We start from the raw sequence: 25,682 nt of genomic DNA, 5'->3' as shown, positions 1-25,682 counted from the left end.
TCGAGACACGCGGAGTGATTCGCGCGAAACTGTACGTCGCTCGCACGATCGGTGCGTCGTACGCAACAGGAAGATCGCGGAAGCCGCCGGTCCCGGAAACGCTCGCGGAGCAGGTTGCAGGAGCGAAGGGGCGATCACTTCCGAGGTTCGTCGCGGTCGCGATCACGGTCGCCTGTGAATTCGCGACGATCACGATCGCGAGAAAGTGCCGCGGTGGAGGCGTTGCGGTTAACCGTTCAGCAACTCCAAGAAGAACTCAGGGTGGCTCGGTATCGACCGGCCATCGCACAAGAACATTTGGTGCCCAAATTCGACTCGGCTGATGACAAGGCCGATATTGAGTTGTGGGTGAAAGATGTAGACCGCATTGCGAGGCAAGGCGGATGGACGGGCGACGATATCATGTGTAATGTTGCGCGCGAATTGCGAGAGCACGCTCGTCAACTTTTTGATGAGGAGCAGCGGCGTGATTCCACGTGGGAAACTCTGAAGGCGGCGTTGATCGCGCGTTTCCGGAAACCGCTGCCATTCAACCGGTTACTGAGGGAGGCTGCCTCGTACACAGCCATGCCAGGACAGAAGCTTGGGGATTACTGCTTCGCCAAGCTGACAAAACTGCGTGCCCTACAGATAACTATTCCCGATGAATTTATGAGGAATGCAATCATCGGGAGCATTGGCGACGAGGGCATCGAACGTACAATTCGTTCGAACAGATACGATTCGGTGGACGAATTGTACGTGGCGATGAGGCAGATGGGGGCAATACCGAAGATAGACGCGGCCACGGTACCAAAGATGTCGCGGCCAGTGGCGCGCATACCAGCGGCTGTACCTGGACCATCAGGACTTCAAGTCCAGGTACATAACAATAAAAGGAAGACGACGATGAGCGGCACGGGCAGGGTTACGTACTTTAACTGCGGGGAGGATGGGTACATCTCCAGGAGCTGCCCGAAGCGGAAGCACGTGTGCACCACGTGCAAACGAGGACACCTGGAGAAGTATTGCTTCAGGCTGAAGACCACGGTCGATGTACTACAAGTAAGTTCCGATGAAAACCGGTGGATTTTGCACGCTAGGGTGAATGGGCGAAAGGTGCGGTGCCTGTTAGATTCGGGTAGCATGCACACTCTTGTACGGAAGTCAGCGGCGCTACGATTAGATATGAAAATGGTCGAGGGGCCCCTCATACAGATGCGGGGATACCTGAGTATCGGATCGTACGAGAGCCTGACTGCGGAAATAGTCGTCCGAATAATGGAAGCTTCGGCCGAGGTCACGGCAATTATCGTTGATTCCGAAGAGACATTGCATGAAATAATCGTCGGTCAGGATTTTATTAAGATCATATTATATTGATCAAGATGCGCGACCGCGTCATCTTAAAGGAATTACCTAGCATGGAGAGGAAACAGCGATTTCTGATTGATGCATGTCCAACAGAAATTAGCGTTGAGACAGACACGATTGACTGTGGAGAAATATCGGAAGGGGATCGCGTTCGGTGTCGCAGATTAATTCAAGATTTTAAGGATCGAGTCACGACGTCGATGAGTACTTTGGGGAATACGAGCGTCGTGAAGATGGAGATAAAATGCACCACCGATGCGCCGATTGTATACCGTCCGTACCGAATGGCCGAGTCCGAGCATGCGGCAGCGCGGGAGATCGTCGAAGAATTATTGGAACACGGAATAATTCACGAATCGACATCGCCATACGCGAGGCCTATTGCCCCTGTGAAGAAGAAAACGGGCGAGTATCGACTCTGCGTAGATTTTAGAAGACTAAACGCAGTCACGATTAGGGACCAATACCCTCTGCCATTGATCGAGGATCAGATCGATCGATTAGGGAGATATTGCTATTTTACGGCACTTGACTTGGTCTCGGGGTACTACCAGGTAGCCATAAGCAAAGAATCTATATCGAAGACGGCCTTCGTTACCCCTGATGGTCACTACGAGTTCCTGAGAATGCCTTTCGGACTCACGAATGCACCAGCTGTTTTCCAACGAAAGGAATACGGTTGCCTTTCCGTATATCGATGATATAATTATTCCGTCGAAGACTGTCGCCGAGGGATTGGAACGTCTACGTCTCGTTTTGGAAAAACCGCGTGAGGCAAATTTGACAATAAAACTGACGAAATGTTCGTTTTTGAAAACGAAGATTAATTATTTGGGAAGGGAAATAAGCGCTGCAGGGGTTAGACCCGGAGAGTATAAAATCACTGCAGTACTTAACATACCGGAGCCGAAGAATGTTAAGGAAGTATGACAGTTTCTTGGCCTTGCGGGATACTTTAGAAAGTTTATGAAGGTATACGCACGCCTGGTCACACCCTTAACGGCTCTCACGAAAAAGAACGTGCCATGGACTTGGGGCAGAAAGCAGAAAAAGGTCGTGCGAAAGGTCAAGCAGATCTTAACGACAAGGCCGATTTTAGCTATTTTCGACAGCAAGAAGCGAACGGAACTGCATACGGACGCCAGCTCTTTGGGATTAGAAGCGATATTGTTCCAGTATTAGACCGACGGGACGCGCCAGGTAGTCGCGTACTTTAGTAAACAAACGTCGGTCGACCAACGAAAATATCACTCGTACGAGCTGGAAACAATGGCAGTTGTACTAGCGCTGCGCTATTTTCGGGTTTACCTGCTCGGAATGCAGTTTACTGTCGCTACGGATTGCAATGCACTGCGTACGACATTATCGAAGAAGGATCTGATTCCCAGGATTGGACGATGGTGGCTCGAGGTTCAAGACTTCAAGTTTGACATCGAGTATCGACCAGGGACGGCGATGCAACATGTGGATGCATTGAGTCGTAATCCAATCCCAACAGTCGATGTGTATCCAGTCGACATTACTGAAGCTGATTGGCTTTTGGTGGCTCAAATGCAGGACGAACAGCTGCAACGCATCCGAAAAATCTTGGGGGACAACGTTCGTAATAGCGAGACGAAGCAATACTTTACGGGCTACGTCTTAAGAAAAGGGAAAGCTTGCAGACGTCTGGAAGATGGGAGAGCGCCATGGGTGGTGCTACGTGCTGCGCGTTTCCAAATTTGTAGACTGTGTCATGATGACACAGGTCACTTAGGGTTGGAGAAAACACTTCGACGCATTCGCAAAAATTACTGGTTCGCAGGGATGAATGCATTTGTAAATAAGTACGTAAAGGCATGTTTGAATTGTACTTATTACAAGCGAAGTGCAGGAAGGAAACAAGGCGAGCTGCATCCCATTAGGAAGACGTCGGTGCCTTTTTACACCCTACATATTGACCATGTCAGGCCGTTCGAGAAAAGCAGGAAAGGAAATCGCTACCTGCTTATCATCGTGCCTAATCGTGAAGGCTAAGCGGGCGGTGAAGATACTTTTGAAGACATTTTGCAAGGAGTATGGAATCCGTCACGTATTAAATGCGGTGGCTACTCCTCGGGCAAATGGACAATGCGAGAGATACAATCGCACGATAGTTGCATCACTGGCAGCAACGATGGCAGGGAAGGATTCGGGGCATTGGGATCAGGAAGTGAAAAAGATCCAATGTACTTTGAATACAACGCACAATAAAGGCATCGGGATGACGCCGTTGGAGGCTCTGATTGGATGCAAGGTGCGATACCCAGCTGAAGGGTGGATCCTGCAAGAGCTGCAAGGTGAAGTGGAACGCATGGATCTTGGTGAACTCCGAGAAAAGATATCGGAGCACATCACGGAGGACCAGCGGAAGCAGAAGGAACGATACGACCGACAACGACGAGCGGCAACCAAGTTCCAGGAAGGGGACGTTGTCATGATTGAAATTACAACCGAGCAGCCGACGGGAGACAGACGAAAACTGCATGCACGGTTTAAAGGCCCGTTTCGAGTTGTCGCCGTATTGTATAACGATCGGTACGAAGTCGAGTACCTAAGGGAAGGAGGTCGTCGGGTGAGGACGGTCGTAGTGGTCGATCGCATGAAGCTGTGGGTAGCGGCTGTCGAGTAACAGAGTCATGGGCCTCTGCACTTTGATCGAGCGTCCAGAGCAGGTAGCTGCTGGAGGGAGGAAACACCCTTGATGGGCGTTCAAGGGGTTACAGGTACGGGCAACAGCGAGCGGACGTTGGTGGAGGCCGACCGAGCACCTGTTGTAGCGGACGTCGAGCCTGTGGAGGCAGGTACTGAGTTTAAAATCCTGTGGAGACAGGATCTCGGTTTAATTCGGCCATCAATACTTCGACTGGCAGGGCGCCATGAGAAGTTGGTTATTGTGTGTGTGTGATGAAGGTCACATCACAATAAAAATCGGTAGATGCGGGTGACAGCATCTGGGAACCGATGGGAAATGATAGGGTGACATATCATTTGTGTAAACATCGTACGTGTGATAGAAATCACACTAGGATGGGATATTGTGCGTGTGATGGAGGTCACACGACAATAAACATCGGTAGATGCGGGTGACAGCATCTGGAAGCTGATAGGAAATGATAAGGTGACATATCATTTCTGGAAACATTGTGCGTGTGATGGAGGTCACACCATGATGGAATTGGCAGACGCTGATGGCAGCGTCTGGAAATGGATAGAGATTTAAAAGATGGATCACCGTCTTTCGGATGGATGCTGTATGACCACTGGGCAGGGATACACTCATAGGCGTTACTGGGACGTTGGTGATGGACCGAACGAGGGGTGTGGCTGCATGTTGCATGTGTATTGCCCAATACAAACGGGGCAGAAGGAAATATTGTTTTATGTCATTTATTAATATAGTGATATCAAGTGCGAATGTTGATTGTCGACAGATTCATACTTAATGGAACATATTTTCTTCCTGTGTTTTTAGAAATCCAATTAGGCTGTGCTCGGGGACGAGCTATCGACAGGATGGCCGAGTGTTAGACGTCGAGCGACGTCGAGGCGCCGTACGGACGGGCCCGCGGGGTATATTCTAGAAGTAGATTTAGAGTATCCCCGTGAACTTCATGATTCGCACGCCGATCTTCCGCTGTGTCCCGTGCGCAAGAAACCGCCAGGTAAACGAGACGAGAAATTGCTTGCCACGGTATGTGATCAAGAGTGCTACGTCATACATTACTGGAACCTGTAGCAATCCCTACGTCACGGACTCCGCTTGAAAAAAATTTATCGCGTTCTAAGATTCGATCAGTCTCCATGGTTGCGCAGGTACATCGAACTGAATACAATGTTGCGAACGCAAGCTACAAACGAGTTTGCCATGAATTTGTTTAAATTAATGAACAACGTTGTATTCGGTAAAACGATGGAAAATGTGCGTAATCATGTAGATGTGAAATTAGTTACACATTGGGATGGTCGATACGGAGCGGAAGCCCTGATTTCCAAACCGAATTTTCATACTTATAGCATTTTCAATGAAAATTTAGTAGCAATAGAATTGCGTAAATTGAGAGTTAAATTCGAAAAACCCGTGTACGTAGGTATGTGTATTTTGGACATATCAAAAACATGTTTGTATAGTTTCCATTATGATTACATGCTTCCAAATTTTGGTCAGAAATGTAAAGTTTTGTATACAGACACAGATAGTTTAATTTACGAGCTCGAGTGTGAAAACATGTATAATATTATGAAACGCGATATAGCTAGATTCGATACGAGCGATTACGCCGAAGGTAACGTGTATGGTATGCCACGCGCCAACAAGAAAATTCCAGGTCTGATGAAGGATGAGAATAACGGTGTGATAATGACAGAATTCGTGGGACTGAGAGCAAAGATGTACGCTACTCGCGTGCTTGACAAGGATGATGTGAAAAAAATTAAGAGAATAAAAAAGAATATTACAGTAGACAAAATAACTTTTGATGACTACATACAGTCTTTGAAAAATCATACAGAAACAACAATTAGACAAAACTGCATTCGATCAAAATTACATAACGTGTATTCGATTAGCGAACAAAAAATTGCTCTTAGTCCACACGATGATAAGAGATGTGTGTTGACGAATGGTGTAAATACCTTGCCGTGGGGGCACTACTGTATTGCGGAAGAAAATGATGATGACGTCGAAATGATGTAAATAATTATCGAAACTTAAACATTGTAAATATTTATTTTCATTATATTTATTATAATTATTATATTTATATTTACTTACTTTTTTCAATAATTATTTCTTACAAAACATTAATTTTATCGATCCATGAATTATGAAACGAATCCAATCCCAACCATTTCACGTACACTTTATTTCCTTTCCTACGTATCTAGAGACGCGGTAGCGTCTCGACGCCAAGTACATGAAAAATTATACGCCACCGTGTATACTGGCGCTGGGGCTACCACGTATCTTTTACTCGTAAAACTGCGATTTCAACCTAACCCGAAACTTCTGTCATTAATATCTCGTCACGCTTGCTGTATTTTCTAAATGTAAAGGCATTTTTCTAATGTAAATCGCATATAAGCTTTCTAATAAAACCAAAATCAATAACATCGGTCTATGTACAACTGAGATATTGTAATATCATGTCATGAATCAGTCAGAAATTGTAGATTTTTCTTCTGATTCTGATTCTTATTCTTTTCGTCAACACTTAGCCAATAGGAGCTAAGACCATTCGTCGATTCGTCGACTCTCGAAATCAGTCGGCAAGGCTCGTCGGTCGGAATTGTAATATGGCTGCCACTCATGCCGCTCGTTCATTTCTAACCTGTAACTGTCAGTTTGCATTTGTGACATTTGGTTTCTTGCAACAAGAGTTTCTGACATGCATTGTGCGTACTTTTGAAAACTTTTGAAAGGACTGAAACTGGAATTATAATACAATAAAAATGCGTTACCAATAGTGGATCTCTGTACATTTTCTCACTTTATTTATTAACATTTCAATTTCTAGCAACAAGACATTTTCCGATGCGTTGTGTGCACTTTGGAAACATAAAAGACTGAAACTGGTATTATAATATAATAAATTGTGGGTTAGAAATAGTGTAGACCTCTTTTTTCATTTCATACTTCATTTTTAACATTTAAGTTTGTTACAACAAGACTTTCTGCCTTGCGTTCTGTGTGCTGTTGAAAACATAAGGGACTGAATCTGGTATTGTAATATAATAAATTGTGCGTTATTCATATGACATTAATTTTATTTGTAAATAACACATACAAACCTTATTTTACTTGCAAATTAATGTAGAACTTAAAATAAAAATACATTTGTCTTTTATTATAGTAAGCATAGAGTCTACAATATACATAATGTGTCTGAAGCCAGATATAGGAAAGAGACCAGCTTCAGTTCTTTAAGTTTCCAAAAGTATACAGAACGCATGGCAAGATGTCGCACTGCAAGAAATTTAAATGTTAAAGATGAAGTGAGAAATGAAAAAAAGAAATCCACTATTTGTAATGCACAATTAATCGTATTGCAATGTCCGTTTCAGTCTTTAGAATTTTCAAAAGTACACACAATGCATGGCAGAAAGTTTTGTTGCAAGAAATTTAAATAATGAGAAAATGAACAGAGATCCACTATTTGTAACACATAATTTATTGTATTACAATAATATAGAAAAAGAGAGGTCAAGCTTAATCCTTTAATTTCTCAAAAGTACATATGACACATTACAGAAAGTCTTGTTGCATTTAAATGTTACTGATAAAGTGATTACATTTTTTCTTTAATAAATTTCTTGCAATGAGACTTCCTGCAATGCGTTCCGCGTACTTTTAAAACCTTAAAGGATTCAAACTGATCTCCCATTTTCTATTATTTGAAGTCATTCACTATAGAAATTAGCTTTGTAAAAAGAAGTGAGATCCCTATAAAAAACTTCAAAAAAGTAAAAAAATTACGCCAAGTACATGAAAAAGTGGAGGACTTAAAGAGTAATCATAGAAAAATAGAAGATCCCCCTAAAAAAATTCAAGAAAGTAGAAAAAGAAGTGAAATCGAAATGAGCTGCCAGTACATGAAGGTGCTTTCCAGCAAAGTGCAAAGGCGACACTGTATAACACAATGAAAAATTCGGTGCTTTCCAACTATGCGCAGCTAAAATGCTGTGTTCAACAGTGCAGACGTTCGGACCCTAATGACAACTCATGTAAACTGACTGCTCCGCACTTTGGCGGTGAAATGAAGAAGCTAAATAGCGTATCAACCACAAACTGAGACTGTTTAGACATTTGCCTAGATGTCCGTGGCCTGGAAGTCAAATGCTTGGCGTGGACTGGCAAGGTCAAGGTTTTGATGAATAAGAATTATTTTAAAATGCAAAATAATAAAAATGTACTCATATTGTCAGCGTTTTAAACTGATAAATTATCTGAAAGCCTGTGAGAGGAGGGGTATCTGCGTCAATGACTGTCCTTAGAAATATTTTAAAACACAATAAAATGAAAATGTATTCATATTGTCAAAGTTTTAAATTGACAAATTATGTGAAAGCCTGCGAGAGAGAAAGTATGGGTATTGATGATCTGAGAATGCTTTGCCTGGCCACGCCAAGCATTTGACTTCCAGGCCACGGACATCTAGGCAAATGTCTAAACAGTCTCAGTTTGTAGTTGATACACTATTTAGCTTCTTCATTTCACCGCCAAAGTGCGGAGCAGTCAGTTTACATGAGTTGTCATTAGGGTCCGAACGTCTGCACTGTTGAACACAGCATTTTAGCTGTGCATAGTTGGAAAGCACCGAATTTTTCATTGTGTTATAGTGTCGCCTTTGCACTTTGCTGGAAACCACCTTCATGTACTGGCAGCTCATTTCGATTTCACTTCTTTTTCTACTTTCTTGAATTTTTTTAGGGGAATCTTCTATTTTTCTATGATTACTCTTTAAGGGTGTGCAGGAGCCAGAGCCAACCTCCGAGTTGACTTCAGCGACAGTTGCGGAAAAAGTAGGAACCTCCGAGATAAGGACAGATAGGGCGATACAACAATTGCAGGAGAGACGAGGACAGGGCGATTAGGCTAGCATGATTTTTTTTCCAGGATATTGAAGCAAAGAAGTAATATTTTCTAATAATTCTGGTTTTAATATATTCGTTACACTTTGAGGCCGTTAATTTCGGCCTCAAAACTTTATAAGCAATAAAAGTATGTTTGCTATCTTCATTTTATTGTTTATACATTTTTAAGGCCGAAATTGCAAAATCAGGCCTTGGAGTCGCATTCGCCAAAGTGTAACGAATATATTAAAACCAGAATTATTAGAAAATATTGCTTCCTTCCTTCAATATCCTGGAAAAAAATCATGCTAGCCTAATCCCCCTGTGCTCGTCTCTCCTGCAATTGTTGTATCGCCCTCTCTATCGTTGCCTCGGAGTTTCCTACTTTTTCTGCAACTGTCGCTGAAGTCAATTCGGAGTTTGGCTCTGGCTCCTGCGCACCCTTAAGTCCTCCACTTTTTCATGTACTTGGCGTAATTTTTTTACTTTTTTGAAGTTTTTATAGGGATTATCTTTTCTGTCAAGTACACGTCTGGATCTGCAACCGAATGTAGCTCGTACTCGTAAAATCCTTCTGCGACAGGATTTTCTTGGGAATCTGTTAACAGGTACGTCACCGGATTTGTTTGGTGAATTTTATCAATTTTAAACACTTCGGTCGTCCTATTTGGTGTATATCCTTTAGTAAAAAGTGTCTTGTACTTGCTAATGCGTACGTAATCTCCGACTTTGAACTTCGCTGGACCCGCAATTTTCAAATGAGAGTACACGGTAGATAACAAGTTACTAACATTCTTCAAAGTCACATCAACCGGACGCATTCCTATCGTTCGATGTTTTCGATGATTGTAGTCTCGTACAAGTTTGGGTAGGGTGTCGATCCATCGGTAAGAGCCGTTTAAAGTAAACAGTTTCCACATGTCACTCTTCAGCGTACGATTGAACCGTTCTACGACGGAAGCCTTCATCGCCGAGTGCGTCGAATAATGATTAATACCATGTTTTGTCATGAGTTTTTGCATTTCAGTGTTGTAAAATTCTTTTCCTTGATCTGTTTGCAAATTTTTTGGATATCGATTTCGAAATATCTTTGCAAACGCTTTAGCTACCTCACCCACTCATACTTGGAGAACACATCGATAATGGTTAGTATGTACTTGTTACCACCATTTATACGCGCGTGAGGTTGCACTTCGGCGAGATCGGCTTGCCATAAATCGTCGAAACCATGTACTATAACTCGTCGCCGCGGAAAAGTCCGTCTGGCGGGAGCGTGCAGTTCCTCCACTAATCGCGTCTTCTCTTTGCTCATATCGAGGACTCGAAACTGGACAAAAGAAATTTAAGATGTATGAAAATAATTGTAGGATGTGATCTATGAATTTTCCGTTGACGTTGCATTCGCCGGTTTCATCCGATTGTTCACCCCTACTGGTCTCTTCTGGATACATCTTAGTTAGAGACTGACATGGTTTACAGCATGTAAATATATTTATTATGTTGAAATAGCAATATCTATGTGTGTTTCACATTGAATTCAACGTACTGTTGCAATTTACGGACATTGTTCATGATTTCTTCCTGCATCTTTAAACATCTGGCTTCGTATTTTTTCTCTGTCATAATTTTTAGCTATGCGTTGCAATCGTTTTATTTCCTCTGCAATATTATGTTCAACGTCATTTGAAGAATCGAGTTGGAGGATGACTTTGTATTTTCAACCAATTGCTTTAAAGGATCAACGATGGATCGAAACCTGGTTTCCAACGATGCATCGGTATCCACCCTTCCAATCTTTAAAGCTAAATACTTTTTTCGTTTAACTTCGCTCGTTTTAGCAATCTCCTTCGTTAAAACCTCTGTCTTCGTTCTTTCCTTCCTTTGAACGTGTTGTTGATCCTCCTCCATGTTTCGTAGTGGTTCGGTAGTGGTTCGATAGGTGTTTCGTAGTGGTTTAAAGTGGTTCGATAGGGATTCAAAGCGGTTCGATAGTGGTTTAAAGTGGTATCGGAGACGTTTTCCCAACAACTGACTCATCTACTGTACGACAAACTCGTTAAATCCTCGTCGATAATGACCTTGATGCGTAGGACTACCTTTGTCTATAACCAAAAACCCATAGTTCCGTTGCCAACATTTCCCGCGAAGTTCGTTAAATTTTTGAAATGTTAAATCGATGTTTACATGATCATCATAAACGTGACGTAAATTCATACTATCCTGTTTGAACAGGATCAGCAAATTGGTATTGTCGCGAATCAGGTGTTTCGGTATTCTCGCGTACGATTGACAAAGATACAGACAATCTACATTCGAATGTCTATCCATGGAAAAATACTCTCTTATTACGTCCTGCTTGTCACATGCCACGTCATCAAATATAAATATAGAATTCGGTAAAGCTTCGTTGGATGGAACGACATGGCTATTATTTGAGAAAGGCAAATATCTAATGTTCTCCACGGATGAGAGCAGTGTTTCCAAATATTGATACTTTGGCTGTTGCAACGACTTTAAGTACACGTATACATTTTCGAATCGCACACCGTTCGGACTCTCCAGCAAGCTAATGACAACGTTGGTTTTTCCACAATTCGAGGGACCGCAGACTATACCACGTATAGTGTCGGGTAACAGCGGTCCATGTCTCTGGAAGCGTTGAACGGTGTCGTCGAACCTTCTGTCCGAAATTACTCGAATATCGACGGGCTGTCTTACGAAACGCATATTGGTACCGCTGTGACGTTGTTGCGACAATAAAAAGGGGTTAAAATGATGTCGCGGGTATTTATACAAGCGCCGTACAAACGTATCGCTTAGTGTGACAATGACTTTTGTACTGATCGATGGTGGTACACTGTTTGATTTGACTACGGAGCAACTGGAATACATACCAAAGATTGTACTCTTGAATCGTTTTGCTCGCGACATACATTACGTGTGGGACAAGCTACCGAGACATATCAGAGCCGATCCTGAGGTTCACTCTTATCGCAGGTGCTTCTTACATTACAATCGGCCGGATCAGCGTACACACATTGACGGACCACCGCCCATGATCAAAGACTGTTTTCTATGCATAAAAAGAGGGGAGCAGGACTATTGAACAAGGTGATAAACAAATTACCGTTCGAACTTCATATACCAGGATATCAATTTTGTGGGTCGGGTACATATTTGCAAAAACGTTTAGCTCGCGGTGATCGTGGTATCAATCCGCTGGATGCAGCCTCGCAGAGAACACGACCTCGCGTATTTCGAACGTAAAGATTTGGAAGACCGTCACGAGGCAGATCGAATTTTAGCCGATCAAGCGCGACAACGCATCGCAGCAAGGGGCGCGACTTTTGGTGAAAAAGCAGCAGCAGCGACGGTGTGGGCGGCCATGAAGGCTAAGACGAAACTCGGTATGGGACTCGAAGGAAAGAAGAGCGATAACGAGAAGAAGAAGAAAAAGAAACGAGTGTTACCCCTAGCAAAGCGTGGTGGTTTCCTCCCGTTCCTCCTTCCCGCCTTATCAGCCATAGGAGCGCTGACCGGTGGAGCGGCAGGTGTAGCTAAAGCTGTAAAGTGTAAACGATGCCAAGGCTGCGCGGAAACAGCTGGAGGAGTTGCAAGCGTAACCGCGGTTCTTGATAACACCCTGAAGCCACGTTCTGTCCTACCAAGAGGAAAAGAGCAAAAAAATACGAAGAAGAAGACACTGAGCGTACAAAACAAGCGTTTTCTACAATCATTTCAGTCGCGATTAAATCGTCATAGCGATAAGACGTGTTTACGCGAAGTGTCAAACTATCTCTGTGTTACGTGTTCACGTTACTTCGAGTGCGAGTGCGAGTTCGAAAGAGAGTAAATTTGCCTCTTGGCAAGTTTAGATTCCCAACGGCACAAATGGCTAATCTCTGATTAAAAATCACTAAAGATGGAGAAAACTAAACTGTTGCCAAACATCAAGCCAATAAAAATAAAAATAATAATTCCATCTCAAACTTAATAGATATCGATAAACCGTCGAGTAGTGGTTTAAATCAAGCTGCACCCAAGAAACGAAAAACTAATCCACCTTCAAACCTTATGATTAGCGACGCAGAAACACTTCACGCTAAAACAGTTAAAAGATAACCACGTCAAAGTTCAAGTCAACTCCACCGAAATCTACAGCAAAGTTGTTATATCCCTGAAAGAGAAAAATGCGAATTTTCATACGTATCAACTAAAGAAAGACAAAAGTTACAAGGTAGTATTAAGAGGAATGCACCCTAAAACAAATCCAAATACAATTACTAGCGAACTAAAAAAATTCAGCCACCAGGTAAGACGGATAAATAATATAATAAAACACGATACAAAGCAACCGCTACCACTTTTCTTCATAGAACTCGAACCGAGCGATAACAATGAAGAAATTTTCAAGATCGATAGACTACTGAACACTATAGTATCTTTTGAACCTCCAAGAACTAAAAGAGACATCCCACAATGTTCATGTTGCCAAGCCTACGGTCATACCAGAAACTATTGCAATAGAATTCCCACGTGTGTTAAATGTGCAGGTAAACACTGGACTTCGAATTGTCCTCTCGTAGGAAAAATAGATAACGTAAAATGTTATTGATGAGGTTCAGTGAGGAAAAGGAAATAAAACGTGCGCAGTTATTTGTGTTTCTTAAATAATATAAAGAAAAATATATTCAGTTTGTGGTTAATTTAACACACTAAATGAACACTCATTATCTGCGATTATTATGGACGATGTCCTTAGATTATAATATACAGTTCTCGAACCACACTTTACTGTTTTACGCTTCGCACGTTCGTTCGTTCCGACATTCTAACAGGGTCTTCCCCGGACATTCGCACTTGCACGCACTCTGTTGTTTCTCAGTGTTGCCACCTTTGGTTAAGAGAAGCAATACCAATCTCTGAAATTATTTCTCTAACAGTTATAATTGCCAGGGAAATCATCCTGCTAGCTATAAAGGTTGTATAATACGTAATCAATTACAGCAAAAATTATATCCTAAACTTAAACAGAAAATAGTTACAGTAAATTCAAACCTTCAAAACCAAACTGTCACAGTGAACGCTAACAGCAACAACACTATCACGACCCAGCAGTCTTCTATACATACAAAAACCTATGCTCAAGCAACTCGAAATCAGGAAATTCTAAACGAATCGTTTCCCACTTTCCAAACCACGAATCAGCATCAGACTCAACAGAAATTAAACACCTGCTAATAAACTCAATTAAAAATACAGAACTAATAACAAATATGCTCATTGAATAAACCAAATTGTTAAGTCAACAGTCGCAACAAATTAACACAATGATAGAACTTATCACACGCATGCTTAACAATATTAACAAATAAAATGGATACTACATTAAACATTGCAATTTGGAACGCAAATGGGCTACAACAACGATTACAAGAATTAAAAATCTTTCTACAAGTTAATAAAATTGATGTGCAGAAACACATCTTACTACTAAGAATTACGTTAAAATTCCATCTTATAATATCTACGATGCTAAACACCCACCCGGCAAAGCACGCGGTGGATCAGCTATAGTTATTAAGCAAGATATTAAACACTTTCTTCATCAAAATATCACTGACACGCATATACAAGCTACTGCTGTCACTATTAGCACAGTTCATGGAAATATTACGCTAGCTGCAGTTTACTGTCCTCCAAAACACAAAATATCAGTATAGCAATATTCAAATTTTTTTCAAACATTAGGGAGCAAATTTATTGCCGGCGGAGACTATAACGCTAAACACGTTTTATGGAGTTCTAGAATAAATTCACCTCAAGGTAAAATCCTAGAACAAACAATAAGGATACTATCATTAGACACACTGACCACTGGCGAACCTACATACTGGTCGTCAGCCTACGACAAAGCTCCCGACCTATTGGACTTCGCAATAACCAAAGGATTAAACAAATTGCATTTTAAAATTAAATCTTGCTTAGATCTTAGTTCTGATCATTCTCCGATTTTATTAAACTATCTATATAAATCTATCCTCACAAAAACAACGCCATATTTGCATAATCGTAACATAGATTGGAATACATTTAAACAATCCCTGGAACATAAATTGCAATGTACCTTTAAGAACTCCTGAACAAATAGCATCAGCAGTAATAGATCTCACCGACAAAATCCAAAATGCAGAATGGATAGCCACCAAACAAATCGAAACTAAAAGGAAATTCTACACATATCCAGAATACATAATAAAACAAATAAAACTTAAACAAAAATTAAAATATATATGGCAAAAACAAAAATCTCCGTATAACAAAAAAAAACTAAACCAAATCACGAAAGAAGTGAACCAATTAATTCAAAATTACTGTAACGAAGAGTTTTATTCTTACATTTCAAACCTCTCTCCTAATGACGACACCAACTACTCACTATGGAAAGCTTGCAAAAGACTAAAGAGGCCAGTGGTCTCTTTACCGCCTACTAAAAAAGCAGACTCTAGTTGGGCAAAAAGCACACTCGAAAAAGCCACCACTTTTGCCGAACATTTACAAAATACATTTAAACCAAATATTTCAAATACCTCTATAATAAGTTCAAATATAACTCCATTCATCGCGTTTGATACTAATCTCAATCAAGATATAACAAAAATCACAGTAAACGAAGTAAAAAAACTAATTGCAGATATCGAAATTAAAAAGACTCCTGGTTTTGATTTAATCAGTGGAAAAATAATGAAGGAACTTCCACCAAAAGCAGTAAGAATGCTTACCATAATGCGGTACTGAGGATCAAGTATTTCCCTATCAACTGGAAATTAGCACAGGTAATTATGTTGCCTAAACCCGGAAAAGAACCACATCTACCAACGTCCTACAGCCCAATCTCGCTACTTCCCGTAATGTCCACGTTACTGGAAAAAATAATTTTAACCAGGCTCAAAAAGATAATCACGGATAAAAATTTAATACCGCTACATCAATTTCGTTTTAGAAAAAAACATGCTACAATAGAACAAGTGCATAGATTGATAAATCAAATTACTCTTACCTTTAAAGAAAAAAATATTGTATTGCTCTCTTTCTGGGCATAGAGAAAGCATTTGATAAAGTGTGGCACGAGGGACTTTTATATAAAATCAAACAAAACTTTCCCATATCATTTTATGAGCTCATCAAATCATATCTAGAAAACAGAACATTTTTTGTTAAAATTCAGGATTCTACTTCGGTTATCTGCACTATTGAAGCAGGAGTCCCCCAGGGCATATCTTGGGGCCTATTCTGTATACATTATACACTGCCGATATTCCTACTACACAAGAAACCACGCTATTTACATTTGCCGATGATACAGCTATTTTAGCCATACACCAAGACCCCAAGACAGCAGCTTCCATTTTACAACAACACCTCCTAAAACTCGATGAGTGGTTAAGTAGATGGAAAATAAAAGTAAATGCTGATAAATGCAAACACATTACATTTACCTCAAACCAAAATAGTTAAATATTTAGGAATGCATCTAGATTCGCGACTTACATGGAAACCCCAACGGGTTCACCCCAACGAACTTGCAAGAGATCTGTACAATACAAGTATACCCAGAAGATTACACAAAAAACATCCGAAGGATCTTTTATCCTAACATGTCCTATCATGTTACATCAGGTGAATTCTAATGAGAAGTCATCTACGTGATAATATTTTTGTTCACATATGCTAACACAGGTTACCAAATGTCCTTATTGAACAAATTCTAATCACACTTGGAGCTAAAAAAAAAAAAACAATCATTAGGATTCATCGTGAAGCAATAATGTTGGACACAGTGGATATTGACGGTACACCTGTCTTTGACAATCGCATAACCAGCATACAGACACACACCTACAATTCATATGCAAATACTAGACTCGGAAACAGTGATGAGATAAAGATACCGATACAGCAGCAGGATCTGTACACGCTACTGTGTGAGAGTCACTTATACATCGAGGGAAAACTGAGTCTACTAGAGCAAAAACCGGAGGGAGTGAAGGAAGATGTTGTTCTTGATAACAACTGTGCTGCCTCTCTGTTTGATGAAATTCGATATGAACTGGATGGGGTTGAAATAGATCGTTGCAAAAATCCGGGAGTAACGACTGCGTTAAAGAATTATGTATCTCTGTCTATTGAAAAAAGTAAAACGTTAGGTAATGCTGGCTGGTACCATAAGCAAAATGCTGCAATTGGAGATTTTAATTTTTGTGTGCCGCTTGGTATGTTATTCGGATTCTGTGAAGATTATAAACGCATCGTAATCAATGCGCGCCATGAATTGATTTTAATTCGATCGCGAAACGATGAAAACGCCCTGATTGGTCCTACCGTTTTGAAACCTGTACTCAAATTGTTTAAAGTTCAATGGCGAATGCCTCACGTCGGTTTGGATGAATTAAACAAATTGGCGCTCTTACGTATTCTTGAAAGTGGTCGACTAATTTCGATGAGTTTCCGCTCCTGGGATCTGTATGAATATCCGTTATTACAAACAACCACGAAGCATACTTGGTCTGTGAAAACTGCAACACAATTGGAGAAACCGCGATATGTGATATTCGCTATGCAAACCGTTCGAAAGAACAAATTGGACAAAACATTTAATCACTTTGACAATCGTAAACTATCAAACATACGACTACATTTAAATTCAAAATCTTATCCATACGATGACTTGAATCTGGATTTTGATAAGAACAAGTATGCGACACTTTACGATATGTACGCAAACTTTCGAAAATCATATTACGGACACGGTGAACCCCTGCTCGATATGTTAGTTTTTATCATATGGTCCGTTTGCAGTCATAGATTGCTCGCGTCAGAACGAATCTCTAAAGAGTGCCACGACTGATGTTAGGATAGATTTCGAATGCAAAGATAACGTGCTGCTCAATACAACTGCTTACTGCTTGATTATACACGATCGCATAGTCGAGTACAGCCCTCTGACGAATGTAGTACGCAGAATAAACTAATACAGTAAAAATCTCTGTTGAATGTTCAGTCTCTTCGAAACTGTCGATACAGCAAAATGGCTCACCTAACGTTCGTAGACTTGCAAGGTTTCAAAACGGACTCGAATGATTTTATCGTAAAAGAGGTGCCTGTCCTCACGCAAGGAAAAAAATTAGTGCATTGGATATTTGAACCTCCATTTGGATTGCATCGTCTAACGACTAACGAAAAACGTGGTGTTTGATGGTTAACGAAAAAACACCATGGAATCAGATGGACGAATGGTTACGTACCCTACGTGAAGGCGAGCAGCCTGTTACGAACCGCGTTGGAATGCGCTGACAGAATTTTAGTTAAACGATCGGAAAAGAAGAGATGGTTGTACAATTTAACTGGAATGGAAGCCTTCGATGTTGAAACGGATTTAGAAGACAGAGAAATACCGAAATTATCTACAATGAGTGAAGGACATTACAGATGTACGTTTCACGATGGCGTTTGTGCCATGGAAAATGTGTTCAAAATATATACGCTATTTGATGTAGAAATGCTCTAGAAAGTGTTTTTGAAATATGAAATAAACATGACGTCATGGTACAGAAAAAAGAAATGCTGCATCATCAATAAATTCCTTACATGATAAGGGGTGATGGAGGGGAGTGGATTCGATATAAAACGGAAATTTGCGATACAGCGGTTAGAAGATTGTTAGATTTTGACCAATTTAAACGTCAGCGATGTGGACTGCTGCTGAAGTTGCTCGAGGAACGGGGGAGACATTTTTAGATGATAATTACACATTGCGGCCAGTTTCCAAGAAAATGCGTACATGGTAAAATGTTCGTTTCCTCGATGTAAAACGTAGCAAAAATATGCATCATTCTTTTCATATTCTTTTCATTTATACAGTGAAACCAATGATTCGCCCGAATTGATGTCAAGCCGCGGAGTACGTATTTTGGGACGGAGATATCCTTTGACGACTACTTGGTACAAGTATTTAGATATTGGAATAAGAATTGGTCGTCGCTGTGATGTGGAATTGGCTATTGAAGATAACCGCGGCAATGAAATCCAGTTTCCAATGTTTACCTGGAGAAAGCTATCGGAGAGAAAGATGAACATTTTACGGAACTTTGAAACGACGTCTAGTGATCCGATACGTGTTTGCGATATAACGATTGAGTTTCGCTGCGTGGACGATGTTAAAGACGCGAGACTCTCCACCTCCGTCAACGCCTTGTTTCTCACAGAAAAAACGATTTGTAGAATGTTTGATTTCGAATACTGTATCAATCATATGTACACGTGGCTTTCCGAGAATACGTTTCTCGTCGAGCACAGATATGAAACTTTTGTAAAATTAATACATAATGTAAAACCAAATGATATTGTAAGAACAATTACCGAAGATAAAAATTTTGAACGTCATTCATTGATTGATTCTGAATTGTTAGCCTTAGGGTTGAATGTAATTCAGCATAGTGATCAAATAAAATGATGTATTTACAATTGAATATTATTTGTTTCTTCATAAGCGCGAATCACTGGCGGCAGATGCTGATAACACAGAACGTTTAGCTTGCAGTTTTTGACTTTTTTCCTGAGACAACATATCGGTGTCTCGAATATTCCACCGCGAAAAAGCGCATTCCTTCACGTATGCCCTTGAAATAGAGTATCCTGTATCCATGATTCGATCGTGAGTCGGTATGGATCTTTGATGATCTAATCTTCCGCAAATAATACATTTGCAAAGAATGCATTTTATCGCGTATGAAATTAAGATGGTAAAACAGAACGTTTAGCTTGCATTCTTTAAATTTGTCTACGACTCGCGAAACTTCGCGAATCTTTGCACGTGTCTTTGAAATAGATCCATTAGCGCACTTTAAAGGGGTGTGGGCAGCCGATTAAATGGCGCCTCGAAAAGGTGTTCAATAAAAGTGGACGGAGGTGGGGCCTTATTAACTAATTAAAAAACACGAAGAGGGGCAGCCAATTAAAAAACACGAAGATGTGGGAGGCAGCCAATTAAAAAACAAAATGGCGCCTTGAAGGGGGTGGTCAATCAAAACATCACCCCTTTCGACCACTGACGACATTACATCCTATGAGATAAGTACACAAAACAACACCACACTACACCCGACACTATCACACATACGTAACAGCTCGCTTCTAAGGTGAAAGCATCACGCGAACCGCGATGTTTCATCTTGGGGGGCAGATGTTACGTATACAGAAACTATCCGATTTTTCGAAGCTCGCGTTCATTAACTTTATTTTATCTACCCTTCTGGAATTTGGAGCTCGATCTCCCTGGAGTACATCCTGCAGCTGCATCTGCAGGATGTACCATCTTTGATCCGCGTTGCGTGGCGTCAGCACACAGCTGCTGACCGCACTCACCGAAATCATTGGCGGTTCCCCACCAACATTTAGGGGTATATAAACCTACGATTTTCATTGCTCGGGAGCTAGTACGAAAGAGTTACTCGTTAGAGACACATTGATCGTCTGTAGAGTAGCACTCTAGTGAGATCGGACTTCAGTTCCTTTCGATCATTGTTACCATATAGATCCGCAAAGACGGTTTTAAAATCTATTACGGCCATAGAAGTACTCTCGACCCCCGCATCGCCAGTGCGTCAACACCGCGCAACACTTAGGTAATTTTAACTTCATACACTAACCGCGACAACACGACACTTCACACATGTAATTAGTATAGTTATTTTTGAATATATATACTCTTTTGTGTAAACTTAAAAGTCTGTCAGATCAATCATAAAACCTTACTTTGAAATTAGCAATCCTAGCCAGTGTAACAACCTCACAACATAATAACTTTACCGCTCGAGTTATTATTCTATTAAATTAACAAGTTCCGAGGCTTTATTAACGACGCGTGTTACATTTTAACGATACGATTTAGTCATTCTGTACTCAACCTGAACTCCTAAACTTAACCTATCCTGCGGTTACCCTTTACTGGGAGATACCGACTCCTGCTAGCTATCTGTCTTCGCTCCAGAGTCGCTGCACTTTTTCCAACAACCTCACAGTTCGAACCTTATCCTACGGTTACCCTTTACTGGGAGATACCGATTCCTGCAGCTACCTGACTTCGCGTCAGAGGCGTCTGCATTATCTACTCTATCCTCAAATCTTCGGCTCCATTGATACATACTAATTAATCGTATTGCTCCAATTCTCGAATCCACCCCACTCGCAGGGCTCACGCGCGCGTCGCTATCGCCCTGGCTCGTAACATGAAATAATACAAAAAAAATGAATTTTACTTTTATGATTAATATACAGACTCCTGATTTTTTTATTTGAATGAAGGAAAAGAAAAGAAGAGGGAGTAATGAAAGCGAATACATATATTTTATATGATATTAATTTATTAATCATAAACATTTATTCATTCAATTAATAAATTAATATAAATACCATTAATTTATGTTGTGCACACGCATCATCTTATGCTTCAATTATCTGTAAAAAACACATACAAACCATACTTTAATTGCAAATGAACATAAAGCTTAAAATAAAAATACATCAGTCTTTTATTATAATAAGCGTAGAGTCTACAATATATAATGTATCTGAAGCCAGATATAGGAAAGGGACCAGTTTCCGTCCTTTAAGTTTTGAAAAGTAGGCAGAAAGTCTTGTGAAAAAATGAATGAAGAGACCCACTATCTCTAACGCACAATTTATTGTGTTAGAATAAAAAAAATTAGTCTAAGGTGTTTATCAGTAAACTGAAATACTATTAATGAAAGATTAATAAAATTAATGACAAGCATTGAAATTGTTGTTGGTTATTTTAAAAAGAATATTCGCAAAAGATTGGAAAATGTCAAAGGAGATATGTTGTCAGCATACTTACTTCACTAATATGGTGAGCTCTACATTGCAAGCGGTCAGCCATAATTTTTGTAATCTTATATCTTTTGATCGACATTTCACAATCTTATCTCCGTCTATAACCTTCTCAGGACAACTTCCAAGCCTGGTGGCTCCCCTTCGTTTCTAGAAGTCCTACATAGAAAGTCTAAATTAAAGTCAGTTTGCTAGTATAGATAAATCAAAATTAAAAACATTTTTAAAATATGAGGTACCAATTTCGCAGAGGCCCACAGACGTTCGATTGCTGAGTTTTAGTCGGTGTACAATGTATTAACCAGATGTATTAATATAGTAAGTAATAATCATTTAGCATAAGCAAAATTATGAAGCGACACAGTAAAAATTGTAAAGTGTCCGAATATGAAAGTTACTCATCGTATTTTTCACAAGAAATGTAACAGAGTCATGAGTAATAAATAAGAAGAGTCAATTTATCGTAAGATCTTCCTTTATTTAGTGTACACAACCCTTTTTAAGAAGATGGGAGATCCCACGGGTACAGGATAAACACAACAGTGTGTGGGATGATTGGAAGACGTACGAGATCGTTATGCAAATGCAGATATCAACGAAAAAACAAACTGCCATGGTGGTCCCGCGCTACGCCATATTCTCCATTTCTATTTTTTGTTTTCACATCGAATTGTATCTCGTATTATGAGTTCGCTAATTCGTAGAAACATTTATTATGCTTACGAAACGACAATGCACGGATTGTCTACGATTTCCTTTCAAAAACGACACAATTAAAAAATAGTCTCGATCGCTATCCCGCATCGGGGCTCAAACATACGTGATCATCCTGCCCCTTGTTTCAATTACCAGTACAAGTAATACGAGTTACAGGCCGTGTTATTACAATTTTATCAAGCGAACCTGCTAACGCAAATACGATTAATACAGGGTTTCCCAAAAATGTTGTAACACCTTGAAAGGGGTGGTTCGGGAGGTGATTTGAAACAACTTTTTCCTTAGTGAAAATGTTGTCCGAGGCTTCGTTGAGGAGATATTAACGGGAAACACTGACCAATCACAGCGCGAGTATGCCAGTGGAACGTCCGCAGTAGCGTATAAGCGAGGCCGCCTAGCACGTAGCCTTCGCTACCACGACCGCTCTAGCGGTATACGACGCGCTCTGATTGGTCAATGTTTTTCGTTAATATCTCCTCAACGAAGCCTCGGACAACATTTTCGTTAAGGAAACACTTGTTTCAAATCACCTCCTGAACCACCCCTTTCAAGGTGTTACAACATTTTTGGGACACTCTATATATCCAGCAATAAATGTAATCGTTGCAAGGACCGAACTCCACACTCATCATTCGAAATTCTGATTATTTTTTCTATTGTACCATCTAATTACAGCAATCTTGCAATAGGATCGTATCTCCCCTTACGTATTGTAAAACTTTTAGACAAATTTACCTTTTAGATGTATATATCACATTGGATGTTTACCTAACTATGCGTCTAACTATAAACAATTAACTTCTCGTCGTCGTAAAAGTATATCAAGTATCATAGTCGACGCTATCATAAATCGCTACATATTTGTACGCTAAGTTTTTGTGTAGCAGGTTCGAGAACAGATGGATCACTGAGAGGGTGAACGCGATTATCAGTTTTCGCAGAAGCAATATTTTGAACGAAAAGACATACTAATTTTATCTTGTGGTAACAACCATAATACTATAGCCAGTGCCCACCGCTATGGACATCCATTTCTCATAAGAAATTTAAAAATATTGGTACTATATAGAATAGAATCTATGAACAATCTCATTTGTAAAACATGTATTGTTTATTTTATTTTAATAATTGTTTATGAAGAAAATGAAAAAGAAATAATTTTTAGCGATACCAACATCTTTTAAAACATTCTAAAATTAAATAACAAAATTACTATACCAATGTTCTCAAATTAACTCTTCTGGCTTTTAGAGACGCAAATTCGTGTATTATTTTTGATAAGTCTATACTTTCTGATATTTTATGTTCTAATAAAGTTAGATAATTAAAACTACTGATCCATCTGTTTGCTAATTAAGTTGCAATTCGCGATAATAGAATTAGTGTAAACGACAATTCTACTATTTTCCCTCTACTCATTCCTAGTCTGTTACGTTCGTAATTTGTGTTATTTAATACCGCTATAAACAGCAAAACGAAGAGACAAATTATCGCTGTGCATCTACAAAAAGGACATAATGTTGACAATACTTTGGTAACCTACTCCTAGATACAATTTTATATATCATATGCATTGATACGTACAATACTATCCCTTGGTATTTGGTTCCTCGTGTAATATATATACATAGATACGTGTACATGTTTATGCGAATATATATATTTCTAATATATGTATATTATATTGTGCATGTTGATCCATACAACGCAGGGTTTGTTTATAGTTTTGTTCTTCATAGAGGTACATGTACATAGGTGTATACAGGGTGTCCCAAAAATGTTGTAACACTTTGAAAGGGGTGGTTCGGGAGGTGATTTGAAACAACTTTTTCCTTAGCGAAAATGTTGTCCGAGACTTCGTTGAGGAGGTATTAACGGAAAACACTGACCAATCAGAGCGCGAGTATGCCGATGGAGCGCTCTAATTGGTCGGGGTATTTTGCTAATATCTCCTTAACGAAGCCTCGGACAACATTTTAACTAAGAAAAAAGTTATTTCAAATCACCTCCCGAACCACCTCTTTCAAGGTGTTACAACATTTTTGGGACACCCTGTATATATATATAGTTCAGGACACTATTTAAGATCAAATTCAAACGGTAGAATATGCTACCGATTTTTGTTAAATATTTTCGTAAACTTTTTATGCGCCTACGCGGAGGAAGGATCGTCCTACCAAAAAATCTTACATTACTTTGTAACATGGGTTTTAATATGTGTGTTTATATTAGATAATCTGCGCGTGTAATTACGATTACAGTTATTCTCAAAAATGTTACTTCGCTCTACGCTCTTGTCATTAGTACTCGCTAATTAATTGTTACATTAAGTCGAACTATATTAATCATTTCTTTTAAAAGTTTAGTATTTCTTGGTGATATCTCATGATATGATGTATCCATACGAGATGTTCGATTAGATAGATTTGGGATCTCCTTATTTGTTCGTTATGCCTATATTTATTTTTCATCTGTTTAGAATTAAATTGTATCGGAAATACACGTAATTGAAATTGAATTTTCTATAAAAACAAATAAAGTCAATTGATCGCTGAAGGTCATGCTTTTACCTCGACCTCTGTTTATCACTCTGTTCAAAACGTAGATTGCAAAAAGTGGCGCTCGTTGATTAATTCTTGATTCCACTCTTCGCCAAAACTAATCTGAACATATTTCAACGCTTCCTTTTGATCCTTCTCGGTGTACAAAAATTGATTGTATATGTTCAAACACATAACTAGTGAAATTATACAAGATGAATATAATTATAACAAAGAGTATTATTATTATAAACAGTCACAATGTATGTACCGTAACTTATGCAATTAGTTTGACCACTATTCAAATTGGACACTCCAAGTTTTTCACATTTTACGCTAAACCTTTATCGTTCTTCTAGAAAGGTGTATAACATTCCGCTACCGTTTATAAATACGTTCTTTATACTAGTTTATCTATATTACGTTCGTTAGACGATTCAACTGCCCATATAACTCTATAAGCAATAAATTGTGGAACATGCATCATGATTGCTTATAATAATTGTTTTTGCCTTTTATTACGTTCTTTCTATACAATTTTACTGTATACAGGGTGTCCCAAAAATGTTGTAA

General features: G+C 39.7%; 1 protein-coding gene and 1 long non-coding RNA gene across 3 annotated transcripts in view; one reads left to right on the top strand and one right to left on the bottom strand.

The window, feature by feature from the left end:
- The first annotated feature begins 14,396 nt into the window (after positions 1-14,396).
- Positions 14,397-19,429, top strand: LOC128882734 (uncharacterized). 2 transcript variants are annotated; one of them, XM_054134464.1, is made up of 3 exons: positions 14,397-15,779; positions 16,172-18,794; positions 18,865-19,429. In XM_054134464.1, the coding sequence occupies exon 2, from the start codon at positions 16,772-16,774 to the stop codon at positions 17,849-17,851; it is 1,080 nt and encodes a 359-aa protein (XP_053990439.1). In that variant the 5' UTR covers positions 14,397-15,779; positions 16,172-16,771; the 3' UTR covers positions 17,852-18,794; positions 18,865-19,429. The 2 variants fall into 2 exon arrangements, with proteins under 2 accessions (XP_053990439.1, XP_053990438.1); XM_054134463.1 differs by having other exon boundaries at positions 14,397-18,787.
- A 1,937-nt stretch (positions 19,430-21,366) lies between these two features.
- Positions 21,367-25,682, bottom strand: part of LOC128882736 (uncharacterized) — a 6,916-nt gene continuing 2,600 nt past the window's right edge. Inside the window, exons 2-3 of the long non-coding RNA XR_008458526.1 lie at positions 21,860-22,011; positions 21,367-21,459 (exon numbers count right to left, since the gene is read on the bottom strand). This is a non-coding gene — a long non-coding RNA (uncharacterized LOC128882736). The remainder of the gene's footprint in view (positions 21,460-21,859; positions 22,012-25,682) is intronic.

The sequence above is a fragment of the Hylaeus volcanicus genome, unplaced genomic scaffold (genome assembly GCF_026283585.1).
Source record: "Hylaeus volcanicus isolate JK05 unplaced genomic scaffold, UHH_iyHylVolc1.0_haploid 12164, whole genome shotgun sequence".
In the NCBI taxonomy this organism is placed as follows: Eukaryota; Metazoa; Arthropoda; class Insecta; order Hymenoptera; family Colletidae; genus Hylaeus; species Hylaeus volcanicus.
This window is presented reverse-complemented; position numbering and strand designations above follow the sequence as displayed.

Coding starts and splice junctions, on each gene's coding strand:
- LOC128882734 (XM_054134464.1), top strand. CDS start 16,772: ATGTTGGACACAGTGGATATTGACGGTACACCTGTCTTTGACAATCGC.